General features: G+C 37.8%; 1 protein-coding gene across 1 annotated transcript; it reads right to left on the reverse strand.

Annotated features, from left to right (window-relative positions):
* Positions 1–545: 545 nt before the first annotated feature.
* Yipf7 (Yip1 domain family, member 7) lies at positions 546–26,523 on the reverse strand. Its single transcript, NM_023784.5, has 6 exons — positions 26,437–26,523; positions 24,923–25,039; positions 11,073–11,230; positions 4,901–5,046; positions 3,069–3,250; positions 546–1,074 (listed from the first exon to the last, which is right to left on the reverse strand). Exons 2-6 carry the CDS (start codon positions 25,036–25,038, stop codon positions 912–914), a joined length of 765 nt encoding a protein of 254 aa, NP_076273.1. The 5' UTR covers position 25,039; positions 26,437–26,523; the 3' UTR covers positions 546–911.
* Positions 26,524–26,894: the final 371 nt, after the last annotated feature.

Genomic DNA, 26,894 nt, shown 5'->3' on the forward strand with positions numbered 1-26,894 from the left:
GCGATAACAGGGAAACAAAGTAGACATCAGTAGAATCTCTCGTACGGTGGGAAGATGCAGTAGTGATCTACATGCTTATGGCTTTCATGAAAATAGGACCAAAATAACAGATACGGGAGGAAGAAAGATTAGAGACTTGAGCAGTAAAGCATTGGTGTTATTTGGTCATCTGAGTAGGAAAACAAATTTCAAACCAAAATGTAGTATAAGGATTAAAGGGCAGTGCTGAGAACTATTTCAAAAACTTCAATAGCATTAATACAAAATGGGTGGAATTTTCTGTAGGTACATTTATCTATTTAGAGAGAATATAGCAAAATTACTTAGGATATATGCAAGGGAGAGATGTAGTAATAGACCCTAGCATTTAGATCAGATGAGAGGGAAGTGAGAATCTGAAAATGTGTTGAGCCAATACATTATCTAAATGACACCGAATAACAGCTGTTAAGGTAAATTAAGGGATTTCTTTGACTCCGGATAGATAAAACCTCTGAACTCTCCAAAGGTGCCAAACTGTAACTTTTAACCACATACAGAGTTATGAAAGTTTTTGAAAAATATTTATTATAGAGTTAATAAATGTTAAGCATAAGATGGTATTTTGCTTACAATTTCTCAGAAGCATGTCTATTGAGAAAAACAGCATTCATCAGCACCAAGACTGTATCTCTTAATATTTCAAAACATTTTAACTGTTTTAATGCTCCAGGCTAAAAAAAAATCAAAACATCATCCCCACCAACAGGCTAGTAGAGAACTATCATTGAGCACTGTCTTGTCTCTCTGCTTAATATTCTCGCAACAGAAATAACACGGAAGTTATCTCACAGGATTTGAATGGAAATGCACTTCCAGAAAAATCTGAAGAGCCAACAGGTAGGATCTTGCAAAGTCACTTCAAGCAGTCTTTAGAAAACGGTCAGAAGGGCAAAGAGTCCATAAAGTAAGGCACAGGGGTAAGCGACAAGAAGCTGCTGTCCTTCCATGGCCAAGGCCGAAATGAAGATCTTAGAAGCTGAGAGACTGCACCAGGTAATGATGAGCAGGGCTGACATGGTTCCTATGGTACCCCTGTAGGAGAGACAAAGATGACAGATGCCTTATGCCTGAAGGGTGGGGGGAGGGGGCTGAATCAGAACTACCTGTGAAGTGCAGGTGGTGCATCTGTTCAGAGCATCAGTCTCCATTTGCAAAGGAGATTGACTACCTGAAGGAGCTTACAGGGCCTCAGGCAGCCAGAAAATATTTTATTCAAATCTGCTGTTCAGGACTGATCTTTTTACACTTTGGTAAATCTAGAATAAGCAAAAGCAGAAGTCGTGGTAATCATCAGTCTCATTTATTGACATTTCCTATTTTATTCCTGTTTCATGTAATGTATTTCTGAGTTTTGTGTATTGTGACTTTGGATTTTAACAAAGTCTAGTGGCTAAACATTTCATTGGTAGCTCTAGCTGGATGTGGTGGCCGCTAACAACGTTGGAGGCAGAACCTAGAGGGAAGAAGTTTGGCCCACCAACCCCTGCAACTTGTTCTCTTTCCTCCAGGCTGAGCAGCTGTCTCTTCCATCACACTTTCCTTATCACCATATCGACCTCTCCACAGAAGAAATTTAGCAAGCCTGTTCTAAACTGAGAGCCAAAACAAATATCTCCTCTTTAAACATGACTTTCTCAAGTACTTCATAACGCTTGTGAGATGCTCACACTCAATTTCCTTTATGATTTCAGGATGAAAAAAAAATGTCTAAACATGTAGTGGTTTTCCAAATCTAATTTACATGAACAGTCTTCTCTTTGTCCCTAGCACCCAAATCATTTAAGATGCTCTAAATACCGAAGACACTGAAAATACTCTTACCAAAAAAGATGGTACACCACAGTGTTATTATTTTGCAAAATCAATCAGACAAAGTTGTCAAACTTCTGTATAGAGCACAGCTCTGTAAGCAGAGCAACCTGCTAGAGCAAACAGTTATACAAAATGCAGTATCTGTCTGTGGCTAGAACTGAGTAAGCATAACTGGTTCTATCTATGCATTCACATTGTCCATTTCCTGTCATATTCTTTTGTTAAATCTGAGTACTCACTGATAAAGCAGTGTTTGGTTCCAGTAATTCTCAAGAGTGTTATAATAAAAAAAGGAGGCCATATCAAGCAAAATGAGCATGTTTAAATCACTCTCAGTAATTTCATAAAGATAACTATTTGGGATAGCAAGAATATCATACGTTTTTGCTTCTTTAACCATATTGTCTTCGAACGAATAGGCTCTCATACGACAATATCCCTTCCAGTGTAGCATTAACAACCTATGTCCTGCATCATCCCAGAAGAAAGCGCAAATTACATCTCCTTTGGCCATGAAAGAATGAGCACAAGGGTAAGGGTTTATTTCTACATGTTTTGTGGACAAGCAGGTAACTTCGAGTTTGTTGCTTGCCATCACTGAGTGCTAGCATTATGCAAGAGCCTTGGGAAAGTGCTGTGGGAAACACCTCTAAGTATCCTTATGGATAGTTTAGAATTGCAAATGCCAGCTGCCTAAATGAAGAAAGAAAAGGCAAAACTTGTATTGACTGAGCCTGTATGCTGTTAAGTTCTCCAGAATTAATATCCTCATCAGGGTTCCTGTGAGTCCTCTGCTGTGAGGAGCCCAGCTGAGAAATAGCAGTTCTTTCTAGCCCAGAAGGCAGATGCCTGGGCACTGAAGTAATTTGTCAGAATTCAGCAGGCATTTACTCTTCCAAAATCAAATAAGTGAATTTCCTTCAGTTGTTATATTACCCATGCCAATAGTTTATATTGAAGAATGTGACAACTTAAAGGTACAAGTTTTAAATATTACATGGTTGGATTTATTTTTTAAACTAGTTAAATAGGAGCAGCTCCCCAGCCAAATTGACCTACTTTCCCACCCCCACCCCCGAATATATGTGTAGCTTTTAATAAGCATAATCCTTCCATTTCCATTGACAAAATGTTAAGAAACCTTCCTGATTTTCCTGGTCTGGCAGGCATGGACAAAGATTGTGCATGCGGGATCATTTAGCACAGACACTTACTGCAGTGAAAAGAAGACTGCACAGCTGGACAAGAGGACCATGGGGAGCAAGCAGTATCCCAGCACACTGGCCACACAGCCATATGACACCCCGGAGTTGCTCATCAAGTTCAGTAAGGCGTGAATCCCAAGGCAGCCAATGGCACTCATGCCGTATACATAACCAAACTGGGCTTTTCCAGCCTGAAGCAACGCAAAGAAAAAAATTAGAAATCAAAACATTTGAAAGTGTACTAGATGCTACTGAATATCATAGTAGATACATCACCAGGTCACTGAGGATTCTGGTTAAAGTATAAAAAACCCACCGCCTATAACAAGAATTATAATCTCCAAAATAAACACCTTGATAACATGTATCTATTACATATAATTAAATTATATATGTGTATTTATATACATATATACAATTTGGGACAGGCTAGTCATGCTACAAAAATAGGAAGTATTGCCAGTGTAGCTTTTTAAACCAAGCATTACCTATAGAGTGTGACAGGAGTGAAACTCTTTTTGCCCCATATTTACTGCATAGCTGAATGATTGATGAGAAGAATAAAACATCTACTACAGTCTTAGAAATTTACAGTTAGTATCACTAATAATGTTATTTTAAGAGTTTGTTTCAAATGCTAAGAAAGGTTTAATATTGAAATGGAAAATAAGGTGTCTGGGTTTTTACCTCAAATGTCTAAACCCTACCTAGACAATTGATTTTTATTAGTTCATCTTGATCTAAAATGCTTAGTGTTCTTCGATTCAAATGCTAACCAAAGCTCCCTGTAGTTCAGAGGATCAAGTTCCAGACCTCGTAGACTTTGAGTACCAGCTCTACCACTGACCTACATTCCAGTCTTCTTTTATGAGACGGGATCTTGTTAAATAGTTCGGTCTGGTCAGATGCGTGTACTTTATATGCCCATCTCCTCAGGGTTGGAATGACAGGCAAGAGAAGGTACTTAAATAACTCCTACTAGCTTTATGCATCCAAGAGTGATCTTGATGATGACACTAGCACCACTGTCCTTTAAGAGATGGTATTCGTAACATATTCCACAGAGAAACAAACAGTTGTTATATTACAAATGACTTGCAAGAGAAAGATGGGTTAATATACTATATTGATTGTTTCTGACTATTTGATTAATTGCCATGGCCTTACATAGTAGCTGAATCAAGACTAACACATTACTGTAAAAAAGAGAAGGGAGCCCTGAGAATAAGTGGGCACTCTGGTTGACAGGGTTTGAGTTAGACAGTGTTGGCGTTTTATTTGTGCTAAAAGGAGGGAGCTTGTTATCGCTGGCTGTTATATAGGAGGAAAAGAATGTGATCACTGGTCACTCCGAAACTAGATTGCATTCAGTACCCTGACTGGGTAGTATTTTAAATTTAACAAAGGGTAAGAAATCACGTATGTAGTCACACATACTTTTTAAACCACATTTGAAATATATAGCTGCATTAGAAGAAACTACTTGTGTGTGTGTGTGTGTGTGTGTGTGTGTGTGTGTGTGTATAGGGGTCTTCATGTGTGTATGCATTTGTATGTACATATTCATGTATGTGTGCTGAGAGAGGCTGTTTAACTGAGCCTACCTTCTGTATCTAACCATGGAATGGCTGGACTGCTGACTAGGAAGCACCATGGTTCCGAGTACTGGCGTTATTGTCATGTATCTCTATACCTATTTGTTAATGTGATGGGATACAAGGTCATATCCTAAGGCATGAGAAAAAGCAAATTTCTTCTGTTTTTTTTTTTCTAGAGATCTCTTCAAAAGTAGCACTCATAAAGACAAGTCAAGAAATGTCAGTTTGGCTGTCGGAAGATACCATAAGCAATGTGGCTCCCAGAGCCACACAGAAAAGGATGGGTCCTGTGAGATCCGTTTCATTCATGATGCTGCCATCTGCTGGCTTCATTGGGTTTAGCACCGTCAAGGTTTTCTGCCATATGTGATCAAAATTAATTCCAAGTTCTGCGAAAAAATAAATAAAAAGTCAAAGGTACATATAGGAAACAAAGAGTTATATTCCTTCACGGATAGTATATCTATTTTTTCATGGTATCCTAAGAGAATTTACCTAGTTGTTTTCATAATCTAAAGTGTGAGGTATAGTAAGCAAACAATACACTCAAATACTTTAAATTAAAAAAAAAAAATCTGTTAGGAAAATTTTCATCGGGCACATGTAGTAAAATTTTAATTCTAGCTAAAAGCACGGGAATTGACATACAGTAAAACCTATCATTGTAGCTAACAGACTAAAAGTGTCTCAACCACCCCTGTCAGATATTTTCTCCACCCACATTTTCAGCTGCGAGCACTTCTGTAATCAGGCCGCATCACTCACTACATAATTATGCGACGACGTTCAGTTTAGCCCTAGAGTTTCCCTTCATCCTTCCTAATAAGAACAATAACCTTGCTCTACATTGATAAAACCTCCACGAGGAAGAAAGTGTACGACTCTTCCTGCAGAGAGCAGTAACCACGACGTACATGCAGATGTTTATAAATCAATGCACTGGGAGATTGAGTCAATATACTCAAAGATTAAATACAAGGGACAAGTTAATCTTTTCCTTTTGTAAGGGAGAGTATTAGAATAAAATCATTTCGCTAAAGCAAGCTCTGATTGATTGCTCAGGTTTTACTGGCCTCTCAAGATCTACAAATACTGGTCTCACACACATGATAAATGTAGTGTGGATTCATTACTATTTTATTCATCAGATGGGCAGGATTTTGAGAGGTGAAGTAACTTCCTTTTCATCATTACCATATTTGTTAATTACATAGACATTTACTTAAATGTAAAGGGGGGTAAAGAAGAGCAGAAATAATGATTAACTGTGGCTTACATCCAGGAGAAAAATCAATATCAAAAATGTAAGATCAGAGAATCTGACTTGGTTTGTAAGGAAACTGTGCTAGCATGGGAACTGAACTAGGGGCCTCTGGAAGAACAGCGGATGCTCTTAAATGCAGAGCCAGCTCTCCATCCCTGCAAGAAATGTTTTAAAGATCATAAGATTAAACTTTCAAAAATGAAAGTGAAAGAAACTGAGTAGCATTCAGATGGTAAAGCAAGGGCTGCTAGGAAGCCACTCCTGTCTGACTGCTGGCTTCCTTAGACGCCCTCACAAGTTACAACTGGAGACAGAATGGGTCTGGCCGGTGTGGGATGCCAATCTTTACGGTAAAATAACATCTACACTTATTTAATGTCAAATATTTAATGCAATTTCAATGAGACAAATCGTGGCATGAATATTTGCGACTAAATGTGTCACATTTCTCTAGTTTCAAAAACTCCTCTGCATACATTCTCAAATAAATTTTTGAAGAGTAGCTCAATCAAAAATAATATTATTGTTGCATATTGTTAACTAGAAAAATGTGAAAAATATGTTTTATATATTCTTATCTGTATATATCACTTTTCTTAAATTTACCCATTTGATTTCAGAAACAACAAAATTCTTGAAGAGCATTATGTTTATAGAGAATCTGGTTTTACCATATATGGTAGGTACTTAATTCTGCTAATGTTTAGCAATATAATATCTATTTGGGAGATTTTTAATTCTTCTTTATACCTTATCTACATATTACACTGGCTATTATTATATAATGTTACTTATAAAAATGATAATAAATAACTTATAAAGTCTAAAAGTGAGTAATACATTTCCACATTGGCCAATCTTATTCCTGTAAAACATTTACAAGCTAGGTCCATGTACAACCAATTTATCATCTGTCAGTCTATCTGTCTGTCTGTCTGTCTGTCATCTACTTATCCATCTATCATGTGTCTGTTTATTCTTTATCACCCATCTATGCATGCATACATCTATCTATCATCTACCTCTATCATCTGTCACATCTATTTATCACCTGTCATCTGTCTACCTGTCTTTCTGTCTATTTATATATCTATATAGCTATGTATCTATCAGTCTATCTATCTATCTATCTATCTATCTATCTATCTCTCGATCTATCTTATATTTAATTTATTCAATCTTTTCTACAAGAAAGGTTACCTTCCTTAATTCAACTGCCCATTCATCCATCTATATATGTCAATCTTTCTTTCTTTCTCTCTTTATATATATCATCTATCTATCTATCTATCTATCTATCTATCTATCTATCTATCTATCTATTTATCTATTATACATATACACATATACATAAATATACATACACATATATTATATATAATGAAAAGAAGACTATGAATTTGAAAGAGAGCAAGGAAGGTTACACAGGAAGACTTGGAGGTAGGAAAGGGGCAAATTGTAACTATACTATAATCTCAAAAAATAAAAGAAAGTCATTTTAAGAGTGAGCCAGTTCTTTGAATTTCTGGTTCCACAGTTTTCCTTTGCCTTCAGTGTATTGTATCTTAAGATCATGCACACTGGAGGATGTGAATGTTTCAACAAGCTTAAAATGGGTCAAAATTTTAATGTAATTTTTTGAATGACAGAAGACCATAAAATTAAGGAATATCACAGTTTAAATTAATTTCATGCCAGGCTTTTGTCACTTTAAAATTCATTTTTAGTTTTTAATCGCAATTAAGTGGTTTTGGTACAAAATATACTTTTTACTTTAAAAAAAAGTAGTTATTTCTGAAAAAAAATTAGGGAAAACTGCTTTATGCAATGTCATTACTGATTTTGACCATTTATTTGATGGTATAAGCCTGCACACATTTCATTACCAAGTCATAAAATTGTGAATGGATATAGGATGTACTAAATATTTTCATGAGAAAGACATTTAATGTTTTCAACTGAATATATATGTCTGTAATATTTTGTTTCTAAACTTATTGCCAAGTACTCATTGTAGGGGTCTCAACATAACACCTTATTGTGCAAAACTGAAGATGTAACCTCTATAAAATTTGAATGTAAAATTTATTGTTTTGCTGTCATCTAGTGGTATTAAAGTATATGACATAAAGAATAAAAGTGAATTAAGATCTTTATTTTTACATGAATTATGGTGCTGACATTTCACATTTAAGTATCAGCCTGTGGTACAAGGAAAAAAGAACAAATACCACTAACTGTTCTCATTTGACAGGCTGAGGTTGACCATTATACCAGGGTGAATTTTTATTTTTTACTTTATAGTGTGTTTATAACTTAGAAAAATTTGAACAAACATAGTACTTTAAAATCTGAGCATCTTCGAGGAAATTGATGTAGATACTGTGTTGATCTAGAGAAACTGGATCTAACCAAAACTGCAGTTGTAAAAAAGTCTCCAAGAAATATCACCCTCAATTTTAAAATGTAAATACTAAGATTTCCATGTATTCCCAAACACTTGTGAGAGAATTATATTGAAATTAAGGCAGAAAAAAGGGATCTTTTTCAATTGCATCTTCTACAAAGTTATTAACATATTTTTATCTAAATCTATCTTGAAATAAGGAAAGGAAATTCAATTTAATACTAATACAGCAAAAGGCACAAAACTTGAAAGAATGGATAACTCTCTGAGTTCTACTAGAATATAATATAAAGTATTCATCTTTCCTTTTTTTTAACTAGAGAATTGGCATAGACATTGCATATTTTACTATAAATTTCAGTAGAAAGGACAACTGGCAATGTTACAAGTACGTTCTGGCCACATTTTCCCAGTGGTCCAGACACATCTCAAAAACTTCATAGGACAAAAGATTTTAACTATGAAGTTCATCAAAATATTCCTTACTGTAGGCTACAACCTCTAAGGTACATTTAGGCTGTGGCATATGATTTATACAACCATCATAAATCATGTTTTCTAACATTTAATGATTTTAAGGAATTCATATATAGAAATTATTATTATATAATTATGAAAAGAAGACCTTATAAGATAACATGTTAGAATTTTGTTTTAAAATACTCAAAACAAATACTTTCATTAAAGAATAATATTTCCTTTTATTTATGTGCATAATATATATAGCATAGTATCTGGAAAAAAGACCCATTCAAATGTTTCATTGTTTGTTCATAGTAAATGTTGGGAACAAGCAAAAGAAACTTGTTATAAGTACTACTGTTTTGTTTTCAGACTCCATTTAATCGTAGGGAGAAACAAAATTCAAGGTCCCAGGCCCTAGGGGAGCTTGGGACTTCCTTACAGCTAAACTGCTTCTGTTGTAAAAGGTCATCTGAGTTCAGATATCTCAAGGTCAACTGGTAAAGAGTCAGTTGTCTGAATAAAGCCATCTCAAGGACAATCTCTCCAACTTGCTGTCAGGGTCAAACAAGTTCATATTCCCAGGACTAGAAATGAACACCTATCCCTCTTCCCCAAATGTTTTCTTGTCTGTTAACTGGTAAAGACTATAGGAATTGTTGTTATATAAACCAAAGTGAATAAATTGTAAAAATATATAACCAATTGCCTGTTCGACCATTATTAACTACATGCAGATGACCTATTCCTTTGTCCCCTTATCACTCTGAGCTCTGGACCTAATGATTAGGAGAATGAATTAAGGACTTTGAAGCCAGGTGCTCTGGATATAGCCCAGTCTCTAATGGGCACCCCCTTGTTTAACTCACAGTGTCAAATATAATTGAATAACACTGCAGCTCCTCCTAGCTCCCCTTCTCTTTGTGTTCCCATCCTTTAAAAATGTACAATCTCCCTTCGGGGACATGGTTCAGATCCCAAACAGGCTGCCTCCCTAAGTGCCCAGAAAATAAACTTTCATTTTTTTAAGCATCCGTATCTGAAGGGAGTTTTCTCAGCTTCCACCCCAAACCCAACACAAAATAGTTAATCCCTAGGGACAAGATTTTAACTGCTTTATATATTGATTCATATGTTTCTTTATTTGTCATTCCTATTACTTAATGCAGTGAGACAATTTATTGGTCATTGAAGGCAAAGATTTTGGTGAACTCAAAATGCTCAATGGAAATAGTTTATAAGTTTCAGTTGTCTCATGATTGCAGAGGAGAAACAGACTGAACTGGTTAAACATGACTGACCACAAAAGTTCAATAGCATCTTAGGTACTAAATGATCTATTACATAATTTTCTGAGCTATTCCGTATTGCTAAAATCTGTCTCTCCCCCACCCCTCTCTCTTTCCATTCTTTTAGGCAAAGAAAGAACACTGTGTTAACTCCAGGTTGTTGTTGAGTTCAAATGAGGTAAGCAATACTTTGTATGAAAAAATATTGGTAATTATAATCTTTTACACTCGATTCCACTTAGAGTCCATGTAGGATGAGGAGGAGTTTATCACTGAACATTTCTGCTTAGCTCTCAAATGTCAAACCAAGATAATTTCAACTTTCTATAGTTGTTACTTCCATCAAAAAAAAACCTATTAATGTATAAATAATATGTCTGCATAGGAACAGAAATAGTAAAGAAATATTCCTGAAATCTATCTGGACCTTCATGTCCAAAAGTCTTGCATTTCCTTCCTAGGAATATTGTTAGGTACTGGAACTGTATTCTGCATCTAGCCTTGCCAAGAGACAGACAGACTGACAGAGAGACAGAGAGCTTGTGAGCGCCAGAGAAGAGTTTGGCTTGCCTTCATGTCTACCACCAAGAAGTATTAATTTGAGAAACTATCTCCTTTGCTACCATGCAAATAGCAAAGAATAAAATAATGCTGTTATGAAGGGCACGATTAGATGATTGAAAAGTGTTGTTAGTCTGATTTTAACCCCTTTTCATAACATGTCTTTCCTGTTTGTACACTGCCAGAGCCCAAATCCAGGAAACAGTGAACAACCCTTGAAGTATTGCAACAGTATCATAGCAACAGAACAAGCATATTTAGAAACTTCTCCCCGCAATGCAACAAACTTACACTGGTTTAGGTTTATGTGTATTGTCTTGTCTGACTCATGTTAACTGTGTATTAATTACACATGAAGCCGAGTATGCAGCTTTGTGACAGAACAGGTTAAATACTGATTATTGCTGTGGGTCTCTAAAGCTGTACACTTACCCTCTAGCAAAGGGGGCTCTTCATCAAAAGTGTCAACTGAGGGAGACTGTGAGTAATAATCCAAGTTGGATGCTGGCTGAAAAAGCTGCCCTCCGTAATCTGATGGCAGGAACATCTCTGGTGGAGCTGGAGAGGAAGGCTGCTCAGTGGCTTGTGGCCTAGAAAAATAGAAATGTCTGTATTTTCACATACAAGAAAGGAATATCCTGTTAAATCAACAAATGAAAGTACAATTTCCTCTTAATGAATTCACCTAGTTTTAAGGGATACTTACCAAGTCAATGATGAACCTGCTTAAAAGTTATTTTTAGTTGAATGTTTATTAACCTAAACATGTCTTGCTTGTCTCATGTATGTGTGAAATGGGGATAAAGTTGTTCCTTTTGTAGAGAATCTGTGTTATATTTCATATATTTTATTTGCCTTAATTTCTCCCTTTGAGCTTGAGTGCAGGTAAAAAAAATAGTTATTTTTAACTCCAAAATTTGAAGGGTTTATGAAGAAGTTTTTATAATAATGACTTAGACGGGCGGTGTTGGTGCACGCCTTTAGTCCCAGCACTTGGGAGGCAGAGGCAGGCGGATTTCTGAGTTTGAGGCCAGCCTGGTCTACGACGTGAGTTCCAGGTCAGCCAGGGCTATACAGAGAAACCCTGTTTCGAAAAAAAAATAATAATGACTTATAATAACAGTTTTAATTGAGCAATATACTGGACACTGCCCCCCTTTTATCACTTAAAACTCTGTATGGGCAAAACTGCATTGTAAATACCATTTTACAGAAAAATAAATAGAGTTTGGAAAGTAAATGAGCCACACAGCATTCTACTTGGAGTTCCAGATTGAACTTTATGAGCAGTGCTCTTGTTCTTACATAGAAAAAAGGTTTCTCTCTGCTCTTCATGAGCAAATAACAACATTAAAGTTTCTCTAAAAACGTGCAGAGAGGCTAATAAAAATTATAATTCTGCAGTATGATCAACCAAAATGAAACAAAAAATCTATACACTCAGTTTTGTTCACAGAGAAATGTATTCTCCACTATTGGCTATTCCCAGAAAATTACTGTCCATTAAATTATCCATAAATACCTAGGGCACCTTCAACAGTATGTGAGTAGCTAAGTGCCAAAACTCTTTTTACAGTAAGCAATTTGCTTTTGCCAAAGCATAATGCTTTTACATATCCAGGAGTGTGGTTTTTGTTTTATCATATGCATCAGAAACTTGAAAAATACCTGATTGTTTTAAATTACTTATAGTAGTGCTAGAGGATAAAAGACAGAAAAGGAAGACAGTCTATGAAAATAGTTTATTTCATATATATATATATCCGAAGATAAATAGAGTTCAAGATTATGAACTTCGTAATTCTTGAGATCTCTTTACACTAGAATATTTTACACAATGACTTTGGATGATGTTCTTTTACGATTAATCTTGACACAAATTCCAACAGAATTATATTCAAATCTCTTTTTATGAACTTAAGCTTTAACGACAAAATTACCTATCTTGGCAAATACAACTGTAGAGATAGAGAGAAGACTGAGTCAAGTCATCATTCATTAAGCCAGTACTGTCTCATTAGGAGGAGGGATGTGGTCTAAAAACTTTGAATTCCCACAACACACATACTGATTATCATAGCTACTCACATCATGAGAGATATTATTCATCTGTCAGTGTAGGCTGGAACCAGGGCTTATATTTGGTGCAAGTTCAGCAGCACTGATGCAGCATAACTTCATTTAGAGTTAATGTCTGTCACTTTGTGTATCCTGATTTCTGATACGTGTTGGAATGAATAATTAATTAGGAAAAGAAGGTTGGTTTGGGCAAAATGGGAGAGAAAGTTGTGATCTATCCATAAATCCTGGCTTAAGAATAAAAATTTTAGCTTCTTCTCACTAGACTTTATTTTAGCTAAAAAAAAAAAAAAAAAAAAGGTAGTACTTAAGTAGAAATGCCATTTGACAAAGAAGGTGGATAAAAGAAACATGCATTTCAAGGCAATGTGCTTCTTTCTATAAAAGAGTTCACCTGACATGAAAAGCCCATCACATTTTCTCATTTTGGATCATTACACTGACCATTCTGAAACAGCCTAATTCTCAACATACTTGTTCAACCTTTAGCACTCTTTTTCTGTTTCTTTATCTTTCAAAGTATAAATCATAAATGCCAAAATTAAATACACTCTCATGTACTCACCATTTGAAGTTGTAGAAACATTACACAACAGTACGTTTCCTGTTCATTTAGAGTCCCACTCAGTAAGGAATGTGGCACCGCCTGCTTATGTGTGTAGGATGTCTTATACTTATTCCATTATACTCTTTTTTATGTATATATATATATATATGTATATATATATATATATATACATACACACACATTTAACATATATTATTTTGCTTTTGTTATTCTATTTTTCCTCTTCCCTTCTGTGACTTTTAAGATAATTTTTTTTAAACAGAAGAACTTTCTTTTTTAAAAAAAAATTATTTACTTATTCTATACACAGTGTTCTGCATATATATCTGCATGTCAGAGGAGCACAGATCTCGTTATAAATGGTTGAGAGCCACCATGTCGTTGCTGGAAATTGAACTCAGGACCTCTAGAAAGCAATCAGTGCTCTCAAGCTCTAAACCATCTCTTCAGCCTCTGTTTTTAAAGTACTTTGTCTTCATTTGAAGCAAGCTTTCAATACTGAATATATCTGGAAGTATTTTGTTATGATGTTATTGACCTAGATCTACTGGGATGTTATAGTCAACATATATCTTAGTGTAGCTAAAATAATTCAATTCACTGTTATTCAAACATTACTATTAAAGGAATCTATTTTATGTTCTTTGTTTTATAATATATGTTCACCCTCACATAAAACCAAGCAAACAGCCTTAGACCTAAAGCCTTAAGCCTGTTTCTTACTAATTGACTATGGTGGTTAATATGTACTGTCAGTTTGATTGGATTTAGAATCAACTAAGAAACAAACATCTGGGCACATGTGTGAGAGAGAGGATCATAGATTGGATTGATAAAGGTAGAAATAAACACCCACACATTTACTGCTACAGCTTTCTGCGAGCTGGAGTACCCTAATTTTAACAAAAGGATGCAGTAGTCATTTCTCTCATTTTATTTTCTGACTGTGGGCATAATGTGATCAGCAATCTCAAATTACTGCCTCTATGACTTGTCGTTACCCTCCATGATGGACTGTAACTTCAAGCCATGAGACAAAACAAAATAAAACAATGCAAAACTTTCCTGACTTAATTTGCTTTTGTGACCTTTTGTCACAGACAAAAAAAACTCATTAGTAACATTGAAAAAAATTATTAATTTATCTCTGTGGCTGGTTTCTCAGTAATAGTAGTGAACTCATGGGTTTGCTCAGGGTTCCAGTGACACACTTACTAAATGTAGAGAAATTTTAACCCAGCAATATGACTGCTCTGGGAAGGGATCACATCCAAAGACCTTCTAGGTCTTTGTGATCTTGCTGGAATGACAAACTTTTAATCTCTCTGGATGGAATATAGGCGTGCCCTTACTACATACTTTTAACCCTAACAATGAAGATAGGGTTAGTTTGTAGAAGGAAGTGGCCATGTTTGGAAGTGATGTCTAATTGAGGGGCAGACAAAGGGACAAGAGAAAGATTTAACAGAATGAGTTAGAGACAGGATTCTCATGAGAACAGCAGAGGAAAGAGAGGCTACTTAACAGCACAGGGAGCAAATGGCTGGGTGGTGGTGAGGTAGTATGTGATCTGTGTGTATAGCAGTTTTACAGAGACAGGTTACAGATAGAACAAGCTAGACAGTAGTGAAGACAGAATGAGCCAGAGATTGAGAGGTAGTCAGAAGATTAGAAAAGATTGGCAAATTAGTATGAGAACAGCCACAACAATTCAGTCAGAAGGGAGGAGAAGCCACTTTGAACTAGTCACTTTAGAGAGGAGTTTAGGCCAGAACAACTGAGTTGAATCAGACATCCAGAATTCAGAAAGAACTAGAAAGGGTGAGCTTATACAGCAATAACCCTCTGAGATGTCAATATCGTACAAATAAAATTTCCTGTTAAAAATAAAGCTCAAGGCAGTTCACCACACAGAGAGAGGGCTTGGTAAATGGTAATTATCATGCCTGTTGAGAGACATGATCTTTATTCCAGTTTACTAAATTAGGCCCAGAAACAACATTCAGAAAAGTAACTGAGCAACCAAAACCAATAGGATAGCAGAGTGCTATTGAAAGTTATATTTAGGACCTCAGCCTCAGCAGCAGCGGTCGCCATCTGAGTTCCGGGACTCCGCGGGACCTAGGAACTTAGTCTGAACAGGTTAGAGGGTGCACCAGAGAACCGGACAGCTTCTGGGACGGGCGGAAGCACAGAGCCGCTGAGGCAGCAGCCTGGGCGGGCCGCAGATAACCGGCCACCATCCGGACCAGAGGACAGGTGTCCGCCTGGCTTGGGAGGCGACCTCAGCCTCAGCAGCAGCGGTCGCCATCTGGGTTCCCGGACTCCGCGGGACCTAGGAAATTAGTCTGAACAGGTTAGAGGGTGCACCAGAGAACCGGACAGCTTCTGGGACGGGCGGAAGCACAGAGCCGCTGAGGCAGCAGCCTGGGCGGGCCGCAGATAACCGGCCACCATCCGGACCAGAGGACAGGTGTCCGCCTGGCTTGGGAGGCGACCTCAGCCTCAGCAGCAGCGGTCGCCATCTTGGTTCCGGGACTCAGCAGAATTTAGGAAATTAGTCTGAACAGGTTAGAGGGTGCGCCAGAGAACCGGACAGCTTCTGGGACGGGCAGAAGCACAGAGCCGCTGAGGCAGCAGCCTGGGCGGGCCGCAGATAACCAGCCACCATCCGGACCAGAGGACAGGTGTCCGCCTGGCTTGGGAGGCGACCTCAGCCTCAGCAGCAGTGGTCGCCATCTGGGTTCCGGGACTCCGCGGGACCTAGGAAATTAGTCTGAACAGGTTAGAGGGTGCACCAGAGAACCGGACAGCTTCTGGGACGGGCGGAAGCACAGAGCCGCTGAGGCAGCAGCCTGGGCGGGCCGCAGATAACCGGCCACCATCCGGACCAGAGGACAGGTGTCTGCCTGGCTCGGGAGACGGCCTCGGCCTCAGGAGCAGCGGTCACCATCTTGGTTCCAGGACTCCCTGGAACTTAGGATTTTAGTCTGCACAGGTGAGAGTCTGCACCACAGAAGCTGACAGCTTCTGGGAACTGCCAAAGCAACACAGCTTCTGAGAGAGGCCCTGTTTTGGGCCTTCTTCTTCGACCAGGAGGAGGTCCAAAAACAAGATATCTGCGCACCTTCCCTGTAAGAGAGCTTGCCAGCAGAGAGTGCTCTGAGCACTGAAACTCAGAGGAGAGAATCTGTCTCCCAGGTCTGCTGAGAGACGGTAACAGAATCACCAGAAGAACAATCTCTAAACAGAGTCAACTATAACTACTAACTCCAGAGATTACCAGATGGCGAAAGGTAAACGGAGGAATCTTACTAACAGGAACCAAGACCACTCACCATCATCAGAACCCAGTACTCCCACTTCGCCCAGTCCAGGGCACCCCAACACACCCGAAAACCTAGACCTAGATTTAAAAGCATATCTCATGATGATGGTAGAGGACATCAAGAAGGACTTTAATAAATCACTTAAAGAAATACAGGAGAACACTGCTAAAGAGTTACAAGTCCTTAAAGAAAAACAGGAAAACACAATCAAACAGGTAGAAGTCCTTACAGAAAAAGAGGAAAAAACATACAAACAGGTGATGGAAATGAACAAAACCATACTAGACCTAAAAAGGGAAGTAGAAACAATAAAGAAAACTCAAAGTGAGGCAACACTGGAGATAGAAACCCTAGGAAAGAAATCTGGAACCATAGATTTGAGCATCAGCAACAGAATACAAGAGATGGAAGAGAGAATCTCAGGTGCAGAAGATTCCATAGAGAACATCGGCACAACAATCAAAGAAAATGGAAAATGCAAAAAGATCCTAACTCAAAATATCCAGGAAATCCAGGACACAATGAGAAGACCAAACCTACGGATAATAGGAGTGGATGAGAATGAAGATTTTCAACTCAAAGGACCAGCAAACATCTTCAACAAAATTATTGAAGAAAACTTCCCAAATATAAAGAAAGAGATACCTATGAACATACAAGAAGCCTACAGAACTCCAAATAGACTGGACCAGAAAAGAAATTCCTCCCGACACATAATAATCAGAACAACAAATGCACTAAATAAAGATAGAATACTAAAAGCGGTAAGGGAAAAAGGTCAAGTAACATACAAAGGCAAGCCTATCAGAATTACACCAGATTTTTCACCAGAGACTATGAAAGCCAGAAGAGCCTGGACAGATGTTATACAGACACTAAAAGAACACAAATTCCAGCCCAGGCTACTATACCCAGCCAAACTCTCAATTACCATAGATGGAGAAACCAAAGTATTCCACGACAAAACCAAATTCTCACATTATCTCTCCACGAATCCAGCCCTTCAAAGGGTAATAACAGAAAAAAACCAATACAAGAACGGGAACAATGCCCTAGAAAAAACAAGAAGGTAATCCCTCAACAAACCTAAAAGAAGACAGCCACAAGAACAGAATGCCAACTTTAACAACAAAAATAACAGGAAGCAACAATTACTTTTCCTTAATATCTCTTAACATCAATGGTCTCAACTCCCCAATAAAAAGACATAGACTAACAAACTGGCTACACAAACAAGACCCAACATTTTGCTGTTTACAGGAGACACATCTCAGAGAAAAAGATAGACACTACCTCAGAATAAAAGGCTGGAAAACAATTTTCCAAGCAAATGGTATGAAGAAACAAGCTGGAGTAGCCATCCTAATATCTGATAAGATTGACTTCCAACCCAAAGTCATCAAAAAAGACAAGGAGGGGCACTTTGTTCTCATCAAAGGTAAAATCCTCCAAGAGGAACTCTCAATTCTGAATATCTATGCGCCAAATACAAGGGCAGCCACATTCATTAAAGAAACTTTAGTAAAGCTCAAAGCACACATTGCACCTCACACAATAATAGTGGGAGACTTCAACACACCACTTTCACCAATGGACAGATCATGGAAACAGAAACTAAACAGGGACACACTGAAACTAACAGAAGTGATGAAACAAATGGATCTGACAGATATCTACAGAACATTTTATCCTAAAACAAAAGGATATACCTTCTTCTCAGCACCTCATGGTACCTTCTCCAAAATTGACCACATAATAGGTCACAAAACAGGCCTCAACAGATTCAAAAATATTGAAATTGTCCCATGTATCCTATCAGATCACCATGCACTAAGGCTGATCTTCAATAACAAAAAAAATAACAGAAAGCCAACACTCACGTGGAAACTGAACAACACTCTTCTCAATGATACCTTGGTCAAGGAAGGAATAAAGAAAGAAATGAAAGACTTTCTAGAGTTTAATGAAAATGAAGCCACAACGTACCCAAACCTTTGGGACACAATGAAAGCATTTCTAAGAGGGAAACTCATAGCTCTGAGTGCCTCCATAAAGAAACGGGAGAGAGCACATACTAGCAGCTTGACAACACATCTAAAAGCTCTAGAAAAAAAGGAAGCAAATTCACCCAAGAGGAGTAGACGGCAGGAAATAATCAAACTCAGGGGTGAAATCAACCAAGGGGAAACAAGAAGAACTATTCAAAGAATTAACCAAACGAGGAGTTGGTTCTTTGAGAAAATCAACAAGATAGATAAACCCTTAGCTAGACTCACTAGAGGGCACAGAGACAAAATCCTAATTAACAAAATCAGAACTGAAAAGGGAGACATAACAACAGATCCTGAAGAAATCCAAAACACCATCAGATCCTTCTACAAAAGGCTATACTCAACAAAACTGGAAAACCTGGACGAAATGGACAAATTTCTGGACAGATACCAGGTACCAAAGTTGAATCAGGATCAAGTTGACCTTCTAAACAGTCCCATATCCCCTAAAGAAATAGAAGCAGTTATAAATAGTCTCCCAGCCAAAAAAAGCCCAGGACCAGACGGGTTTAGTGCAGAGTTCTATCAGACCTTCAAAGAAGATCTAATCCCAGTTCTGCACAAACTTTTTCACAAGATAGAAGTAGAAAGTACTCTACCCAACTCATTTTATGAAGCCACTATTACTCTGATACCTAAACCACAGAAAGATCCAACAAAGATAGAGAACTTCAGACCAATTTCTCTTATGAATATCGATGCAAAAATCCTCAATAAAATTCTCGCTAACCGAATCCAAGATCACATTAAAGCAATCATCCATCCTGACCAAGTAGGTTTTATTCCAGGAATGCAGGGATGGTTTAATATACGAAAATCCATCAATGTAATCCACTATATAAACAAACTCAAAGACAAAAACCACATGATCATCTCGTTGGATGCAGAAAAAGCATTTGACAAGATCCAACACCCATTCATGATAAAAGTTCTGGAAAGATCAGGAATTCAAGGCCCATACCTAAACATGATAAAAGCAATCTACAGCAAACCAGTAGCCAACATCAAAGTAAATGGAGAGAAGCTGGAAGCAATCCCACTAAAATCAGGGACTAGACAAGGCTGCCCACTTTCTCCCTACCTTTTCAACATAGTACTTGAAGTATTAGCCAGAGCAATTCGACAACAAAAGGAGATCAAGGGGATACAAATTGGAAAGGAGGAAGTCAAAATATCACTTTTTGCAGATGATATGATAGTATATATAAGTGACCCTAAAAATTCCACCAGAGAATTCCTAAACCTGATAAACAGCTTCGGTGAAGTAGCTGGATATAAAATTAACTCAAACAAGTCAATGGCCTTTCTCTACACAAAGAATAAACAGGCTGAGAAAGAAATTAGGGAAACAACACCCTTCTCAATAGTCACAAATAATATAAAATATCTCGGCGTGACTCTAACTAAGGAAGTGAAAGATCTGTATGATAAAAACTTCAAGTCTCTGAAGAAAGAAATTAAAGAAGATCTCAGAAGATGGAAAGATCTCCCATGCTCATGGATTGGCAGGATCAATATTGTAAAAATGGCTATCTTGCCAAAAGCAATCTACAGATTCAATGCAATCCCCATCAAAATTCCAACTCAATTCTTCAATGAATTAGAAGGAGCAATTTGCAAATTCATCTGGAATAACAAAAAACCTAGGATAGCAAAAACTCTTCTCAAGGATAAAAGAACCTCTGGTGGAATCACCATGCCGGACCTAAAGCTTTACTACAGAGCAATTGTGGTAAAAACTGCATGGTACTGGTATAGAGACAGACAAGTAGACCAATGGAATAGAATTGAAGACCCAGAAATGAACCCACACACCTATGGTCACTTGATCTTAGACAAGGGAGCTAAAACCATCCAGTGGAAGAAAGACAGCATTTTCAACAAATGGTGCTGGCACAACTGGTTGTTATCATGTAGAAGAATGCGAATCGATCCATACTTATCTCCTTGTACTAAGGTCAAATCTAAATGGATCAAAGAACTTCACATAAAACCAGAGACACTGAAACTTATAGAGGAGAAAGTGGGGAAAAGCCTTGAAGATATGGGCACAGGGGAAAAATTCCTGAACAGAACAGCAATGGCTTGTGCTGTAAGATCGAGAATTGACAAATGGGACCTAATGAAACTCCAAAGTTTCTGCAAGGCAAAAGACACCGTCAATAAGACAAAGAGACCACCAACAGATTGGGAAAGGATCTTTACCTATCCTAAATCAGATAGGGGACTAATATCCAACATATATAAAGAACTCAAGAAGGTGGACTTCAGAAAATCAAACAACCCCATTAAAAAATGGGGCTCAGAACTGAACAAAGAATTCTCACCTGAGGAATACCGAATGGCAGAGAAGCACCTGAAAAAATGTTCAACATCCTTAATCATCAGGGAAATGCAAATCAAAACAACCCTAAGATTCCACCTCACACCAGTCAGAATGTCTAAGATCAAAAATTCAGGTGACAGCAGATGCTGGCGAGGATGTGGAGAAAGAGGAACACTCCTCCATTGTTGGTGGGATTGCAGGCTTGTACAACCACTCTGGAAATCCGTCTGGCGGTTCCTCAGAAAATTGGACATAGTACTACCGGAGGATCCAGCAATACCTCTCCTGGGCATATATCCAGAAGATGCCCCAACTGGTAAGAAGGACACATGCTCCACTATGTTCATAGCAGCATTATTTATAATAGCCAGAAGCTGGAAAGAACCCAGATGCCCCTCAACAGAGGAATGGATACAGAAAATGTGGTACATCTACACAATGGAGTACTACTCAGCTATTAAAAAGAATGAATTTATGAAATTCCTAGCCAAATGGATGGACCTGGAGGGCATCATCCTGAGTGAGGTAACACATTCACAAAGGAACTCACACAATATGTACTCACTGATAAGTGGATATTAGCCCAAAACCTAGGATACCCAAGATATAAGATACAATTTCCTAAACACATGAAACTCAAGAAAAATGAAGACTGAAGTGTGGACACTATGCCCCTCCTTAGAAGTGGGAACAAAACACCCTTGGAAGGAGTTACAGAGACAAAGTTTGGAGCTGAGATTAAAGGGTGGACCATGTAGAGACTGCCTTATCCAGGGATCCACCCCATAATCAGCATCCAAACGCTGACACCATTGCATACACTAGCAAGATTTTATCGAAAGGACCCAGATGTAGCTGTCTCTTGTGAGACTATGCCGGGGCCTAGCAAACACAGAAGTGGATGCCCACAGTCAGCTAATGGATGGATCACAGGGCTCCCAATGGAGGAGCTAGAGAAAGTACCCAAGGAGCTAAAGGGATCTGCAACCCTATAGGTGGATCAACATTATGAACTAACCAGTACCCCGGAGCTCTTGACTCTAGCTGCATATGTATCAAAAGATGGCCTAGTCGGCCATCATTGGAAAGAGAGGCCCATTGGACACACAAACTTTATATGCCCCAGAACAGGGGAACGCCAGGGCCAAAAAGGGGGAGTGGGCGGGTAGGGGAGTGGGGGTGGGTGGGTATGGGGGACTTTTGGTATAGCATTGGAAATGTAAATGAGCTAAATACCTAATAAAAAATGGAAAGAAAAAAAAAAAGAAAACAAAATAAAAAAAAAAAAAAAAAGAGTTACATGGAAAAAAAAAAAAAAAAAAAAAAAGAAAGTTATATTTAATTAATATTTCAATCAGTCTCTTACATTAATATATACTTTATTATCTATCAGCAATTGTTCTTTATGAAAATTCCACAAAGTACATGTACCTATGTCTCAACTGAAGAAAAGGAAGTCAAGCCTTCTCAATGTCAAAGGTATAATTAATGACTTTTCTTCGCATAGCCGAGTTCTCTTTTCTTTTTGCCGCCAAGAGAAGCAAATAATAAATTCTCTATTGTTTCCTTTTTAAAATTTAAATTAACAATTCCCCCTCTCTTTCTCTTATGTGTGTACAGGTGGTAGTGGGGAGGGGTGGGGGTGGGGGTGTATGTGTGTATACAAGTGTATGTGGAAGGCTGAGATCAATGTTGAATATCTTCCTCAATAGATCTGCCTTGTGTTTTTACTGATCCCCATCAGTGAGAGACTGCTTGCTGATTTGTCTAAAATGAGTAGCCACCAAGCCTCAGAGATTTCCCAGTCACCATCTCTGCCATGTTTTATTGCAGATGCACATCATGTCATCCAGCTTTCCACGTGGGTTCTGAAGATCTTAACTAGGGTATTCATGATTTTGTAGAAAACATTTTACCAATTGAGCCATCTCCCCAGAACCTCAAGTTAAATTTATCTCAAATACATTCTCTATCTCCAACTATGTTTATGTCAACACTGTCATAGCAATCTTCATAATACCCATGTTAAAATTTCATATTTTATTGCATAACTCCTCCAAATAAAATCTTATATCTGTAATGGAAAATATTTACTAAGTTCCTTTTGAAAACTTATCCTTACATCATAGATAAGTATAGTTCTTACTCCCATTAAAGAAACTTCTGTGTACTTTCATCCTAAAATGTATCCTGTCTACAAGAAATGCAGGCACAGCAGATGGAGCAGAGACTGAGGGAATGACCAACCAATACCCAGCCCAACTTGAGACCCATCTCGTTGGCAAGCACCAATCCCTGACTCTATTAATCATATTCTGCTATCCTTGCAGACAGGAGCCTAGCATGGCTGTCCTCTGAGAGGCTCCACCCATCAGCTGACTCAGACAGAAACAGACACCCACAGTCAAACAATGGATGGAGCTTGGGTATGGAATACTATGAGGAAGGAGTGCTAGCCCAAAGGGAATAGGAAATTCACAGGAAGATCAAGAGAGTCAACTAACCTGGACCCCTGGGTCTCTCAGAGTCTGAACCACCAACCACAGAGCACACAGCAGCTGGACTTAGGTCTCCCCACACATATGTGGCAGATGTGCAGATTGTTCTTCATGTATTTCCTGAACAACTGGAGTGGGGGCGATCCCAAAAGCTGTTGCCTGTACACGAGATATGTTCTTCTAGCTGGGCTGCCTTGTCTGACTTCAGTGGGAGAGGAAATGCCTAGCCTAACAGAGATAAGATGTGCCAGGGTGAGGGGATAACCAGGGGAGTCCCCACCCTCTCAGAGGAGATGGGGAGGGAGAATGGGGGAAGATATGAGGGAAGGGGTGACCGGAATGGGTGCAATGAGCAGGATATAAATTAAAAAATAAAATAATATTTTAAAACTAAAAGAAAAGAAAAAGGACTACAATTTTAAAAAGATACTTCTTTGTATGGCAGAGAAGACCATTATAGAAATCTATAACTGATCAAAACTGTACATAAATGACTGTGGGATGCCCAACTTCACCTGATACACCAACAATGCAACCCAAACACCTAATGCTAAAATAACATTTCAGAAAAAAGCAGACAGAAAGACTGTAAGAGCCAGAGGACATATACTGCAAGATACTGTTTTCTATATGTGACAGAAAGAGCAGCCAAGAAATTTCAGCAATATTGTTGCCTGAACAAGATTATAATGATAATATCAGCTGACATGCCACCATGAGTAAAGAAAGGCCCCATCCCTAGATGAAGAGCTACCAGCAACCAATGGCTGCTAAGAGAGATAAATGGTTTTCTCCAGGGACGAGGCCACTGATAAATTATCTACTCTCATGTTGTCAGCATTAAACACTTATACATAAAAGAGCAACACAAAATTGGCCAGCAGATTCATTTGCACATGGATGAGCAGTGTGTGTGTGTGTGTGTGTGTGTGTGTGTGTGTGTGTGTGTGTGTATTAACTATTCAGGAAGAGGTTGTGAGTTTGGACACAGGAAGGAGTGGTGATGTGACTACAGTACACATGCAGAAATTTCTCATTTAAAAATTAAATAGACATTATAAAAGACCTTGAATTTCATCCATACCTCTGTTTTGTAGCAGTCTTAATTTTTGAGAGAAATTGACAAAATAAATGCTTTTAAATAGATAAAATCTATTTTCAGCATCTGTACAAATACAGGGTAAAAGGCTCTTGCTTGAGCATTATTTTTAAAATAATAAATAAAGCATTAACTTGTCATGAGCACCAAGTGAAAAACTAATCACAGAAAATTGGGGCAATTTCTCTGCCCTTTCTTGTCATTTAGTGGGGATACTTCACTGACAACTGCTCAGTTAACTTTGTCTTCCCTCAAGAAAACCTACCTCCTGGGAACTAACTGGCAGAACACTGGCACTTCTAAAAATGAGAGCATACTTATTCAATACTTACTCTCTGTATCCATAAACATTTCCATAAGCATTAGAATCATTGCAACTCGGCTCCTGATTATCAATGATATAATTAGATTGGTAGAAGCCCATGTCATACTGTTCTGGGTTTGACATCCTGAAAAATTAAGAAATTGTTTGTTTATTTATTATTTACTTTGTTAGTCAATTGAACTTTTTGAAACATATACTAAGATTAACTGGTGGTGTGGTTATAAGCTATCTTCCTATTAAAGAAGATAATATTTGGAAGAATAAATTAATTATTAGGGAGAAAAAAACATATGCTGGAAAGTTCCTTTTTAAAAACCTGCCATCTTCAACTACTTTATTAAGTTTTCACATTTTCTTATTATGACTATAGGTTGACTTCAAATTTTCTAAAAGAAATCACCAATGTACTTCCCCTCCTCATAGCAATTTAGAGAAAGATTTTACACTTGGTGTGGTAGATATCTACAAAATTGTCCTAAACAATTCAAGTTTTCACTTTAAAAAAGATGCACAAACACACACACACACACACACACACACACACACCACAAAGAAAGCAAAAAGTAACAGCTGGTAATATTTTTTATTTTATAAATATTTCCTATAAAATATTTCCTAATTCTATTTGAGAATGCCTATTAAATATGTGGAACATTTTCTTCTCTTTTTGCCCACGATGCTACTCATGTGTTCTGGATGAGTCAGAGGAGAAAAGACTCCATACTGCTAGGCTAAGGACACAGTCTGCTTACCTATGCTGACTACTTAGCTAATAGTCACTTCTGCTAATTCTGAGTGTGTGACCTTGACTTAGACTGAAGCATGGAATATCATATGACAAAAGAACAAAAGGAGATAAAGAGCTGGCAGAATAAAGTATTAGAAAGGCAGGGATGGCTATTTGGATACAAATTCTGGAAGAGAACAGAGACTTTTGAATTTTTAATCCTATGTTTTTTGACAGCCATTTTTATTTTAAAACAGTGAATTTAGAAACCCCTGGGAGTAATTCATATAATTATAGTCATCTGCATGTTACTGCCAATGATGACTTTTAAATTAAACTACATTAAAAAAGCAGCCTTAACTCTAAGAGCTCCATTAATCAGAAATATTCAGCTCACACTTGTTAAATATATCAAAGTTATTCTGTTCAGTAAAATACAGAGAGCCTGGCTAAAGTTGGATATAGTAATTCACACAGCTGATTTCATAAATAAGGACTTTTCATTAGTGATGTGCATGAAGTAGCTACGAGTTAGGAAAACTAAAATCAAGACTTAGTAATAAATCTTTTAACAATTTACAATATAAAGAACTTAAAATTTAATCCCATATGTTTCTCAGCCCATAAAAATGTTATTATGAAGCATCGAGACTGATTTCTCTTGAGGCTACATACCAACTTTAGGTAACAAGCCAAGCTTTATGCAACAGCTATTTGGCTCCTCACATAACCCAGTTTTGTGTTTTATTAAAATTCTAAGTGTTTTAGAAGGATTAGATAGACCAGACACATACCTATGTATGCTATGAGGGAAGATCCTCCAACAAACGTAGCTGAACTTGGGAAATGAAAGCTAATCAGTGGGTGAAAAGATGACGCACAGGCTGCTATATATAAAACTTTCTAAATCTGTCCTCTGACACGGTGGACAGATGACACAGCCAAGGAAGCAAGGCTGCCAACAACCAAACACAGTATCTTATAACACTTTTTAATGGTTTGCAAACACAACGAGCAACATGCAGACATGAATATGGTAATCTGGGCAAATTCATCCAGTGTGCATGCCCACTAAACTGTGGAACAAGATTATTTATTGGAAGCAATCCAGGGAGAGAGCATGGGGCTTGGGATGTCTTCTCCCACTGTGGTTTTCAGCCTAGTAAGATTTACTGATGATTTATCTGTGATAAAAATAAATATACAGTATTTGATCTTAACGCAAAGATCTCAACACCAAAATAAAATGAGA

Source organism: Mus musculus, chromosome 5 (assembly GCF_000001635.26).
Source record: "Mus musculus strain C57BL/6J chromosome 5, GRCm38.p6 C57BL/6J".
Classification (NCBI taxonomy): Eukaryota; Metazoa; Chordata; class Mammalia; order Rodentia; family Muridae; genus Mus; species Mus musculus.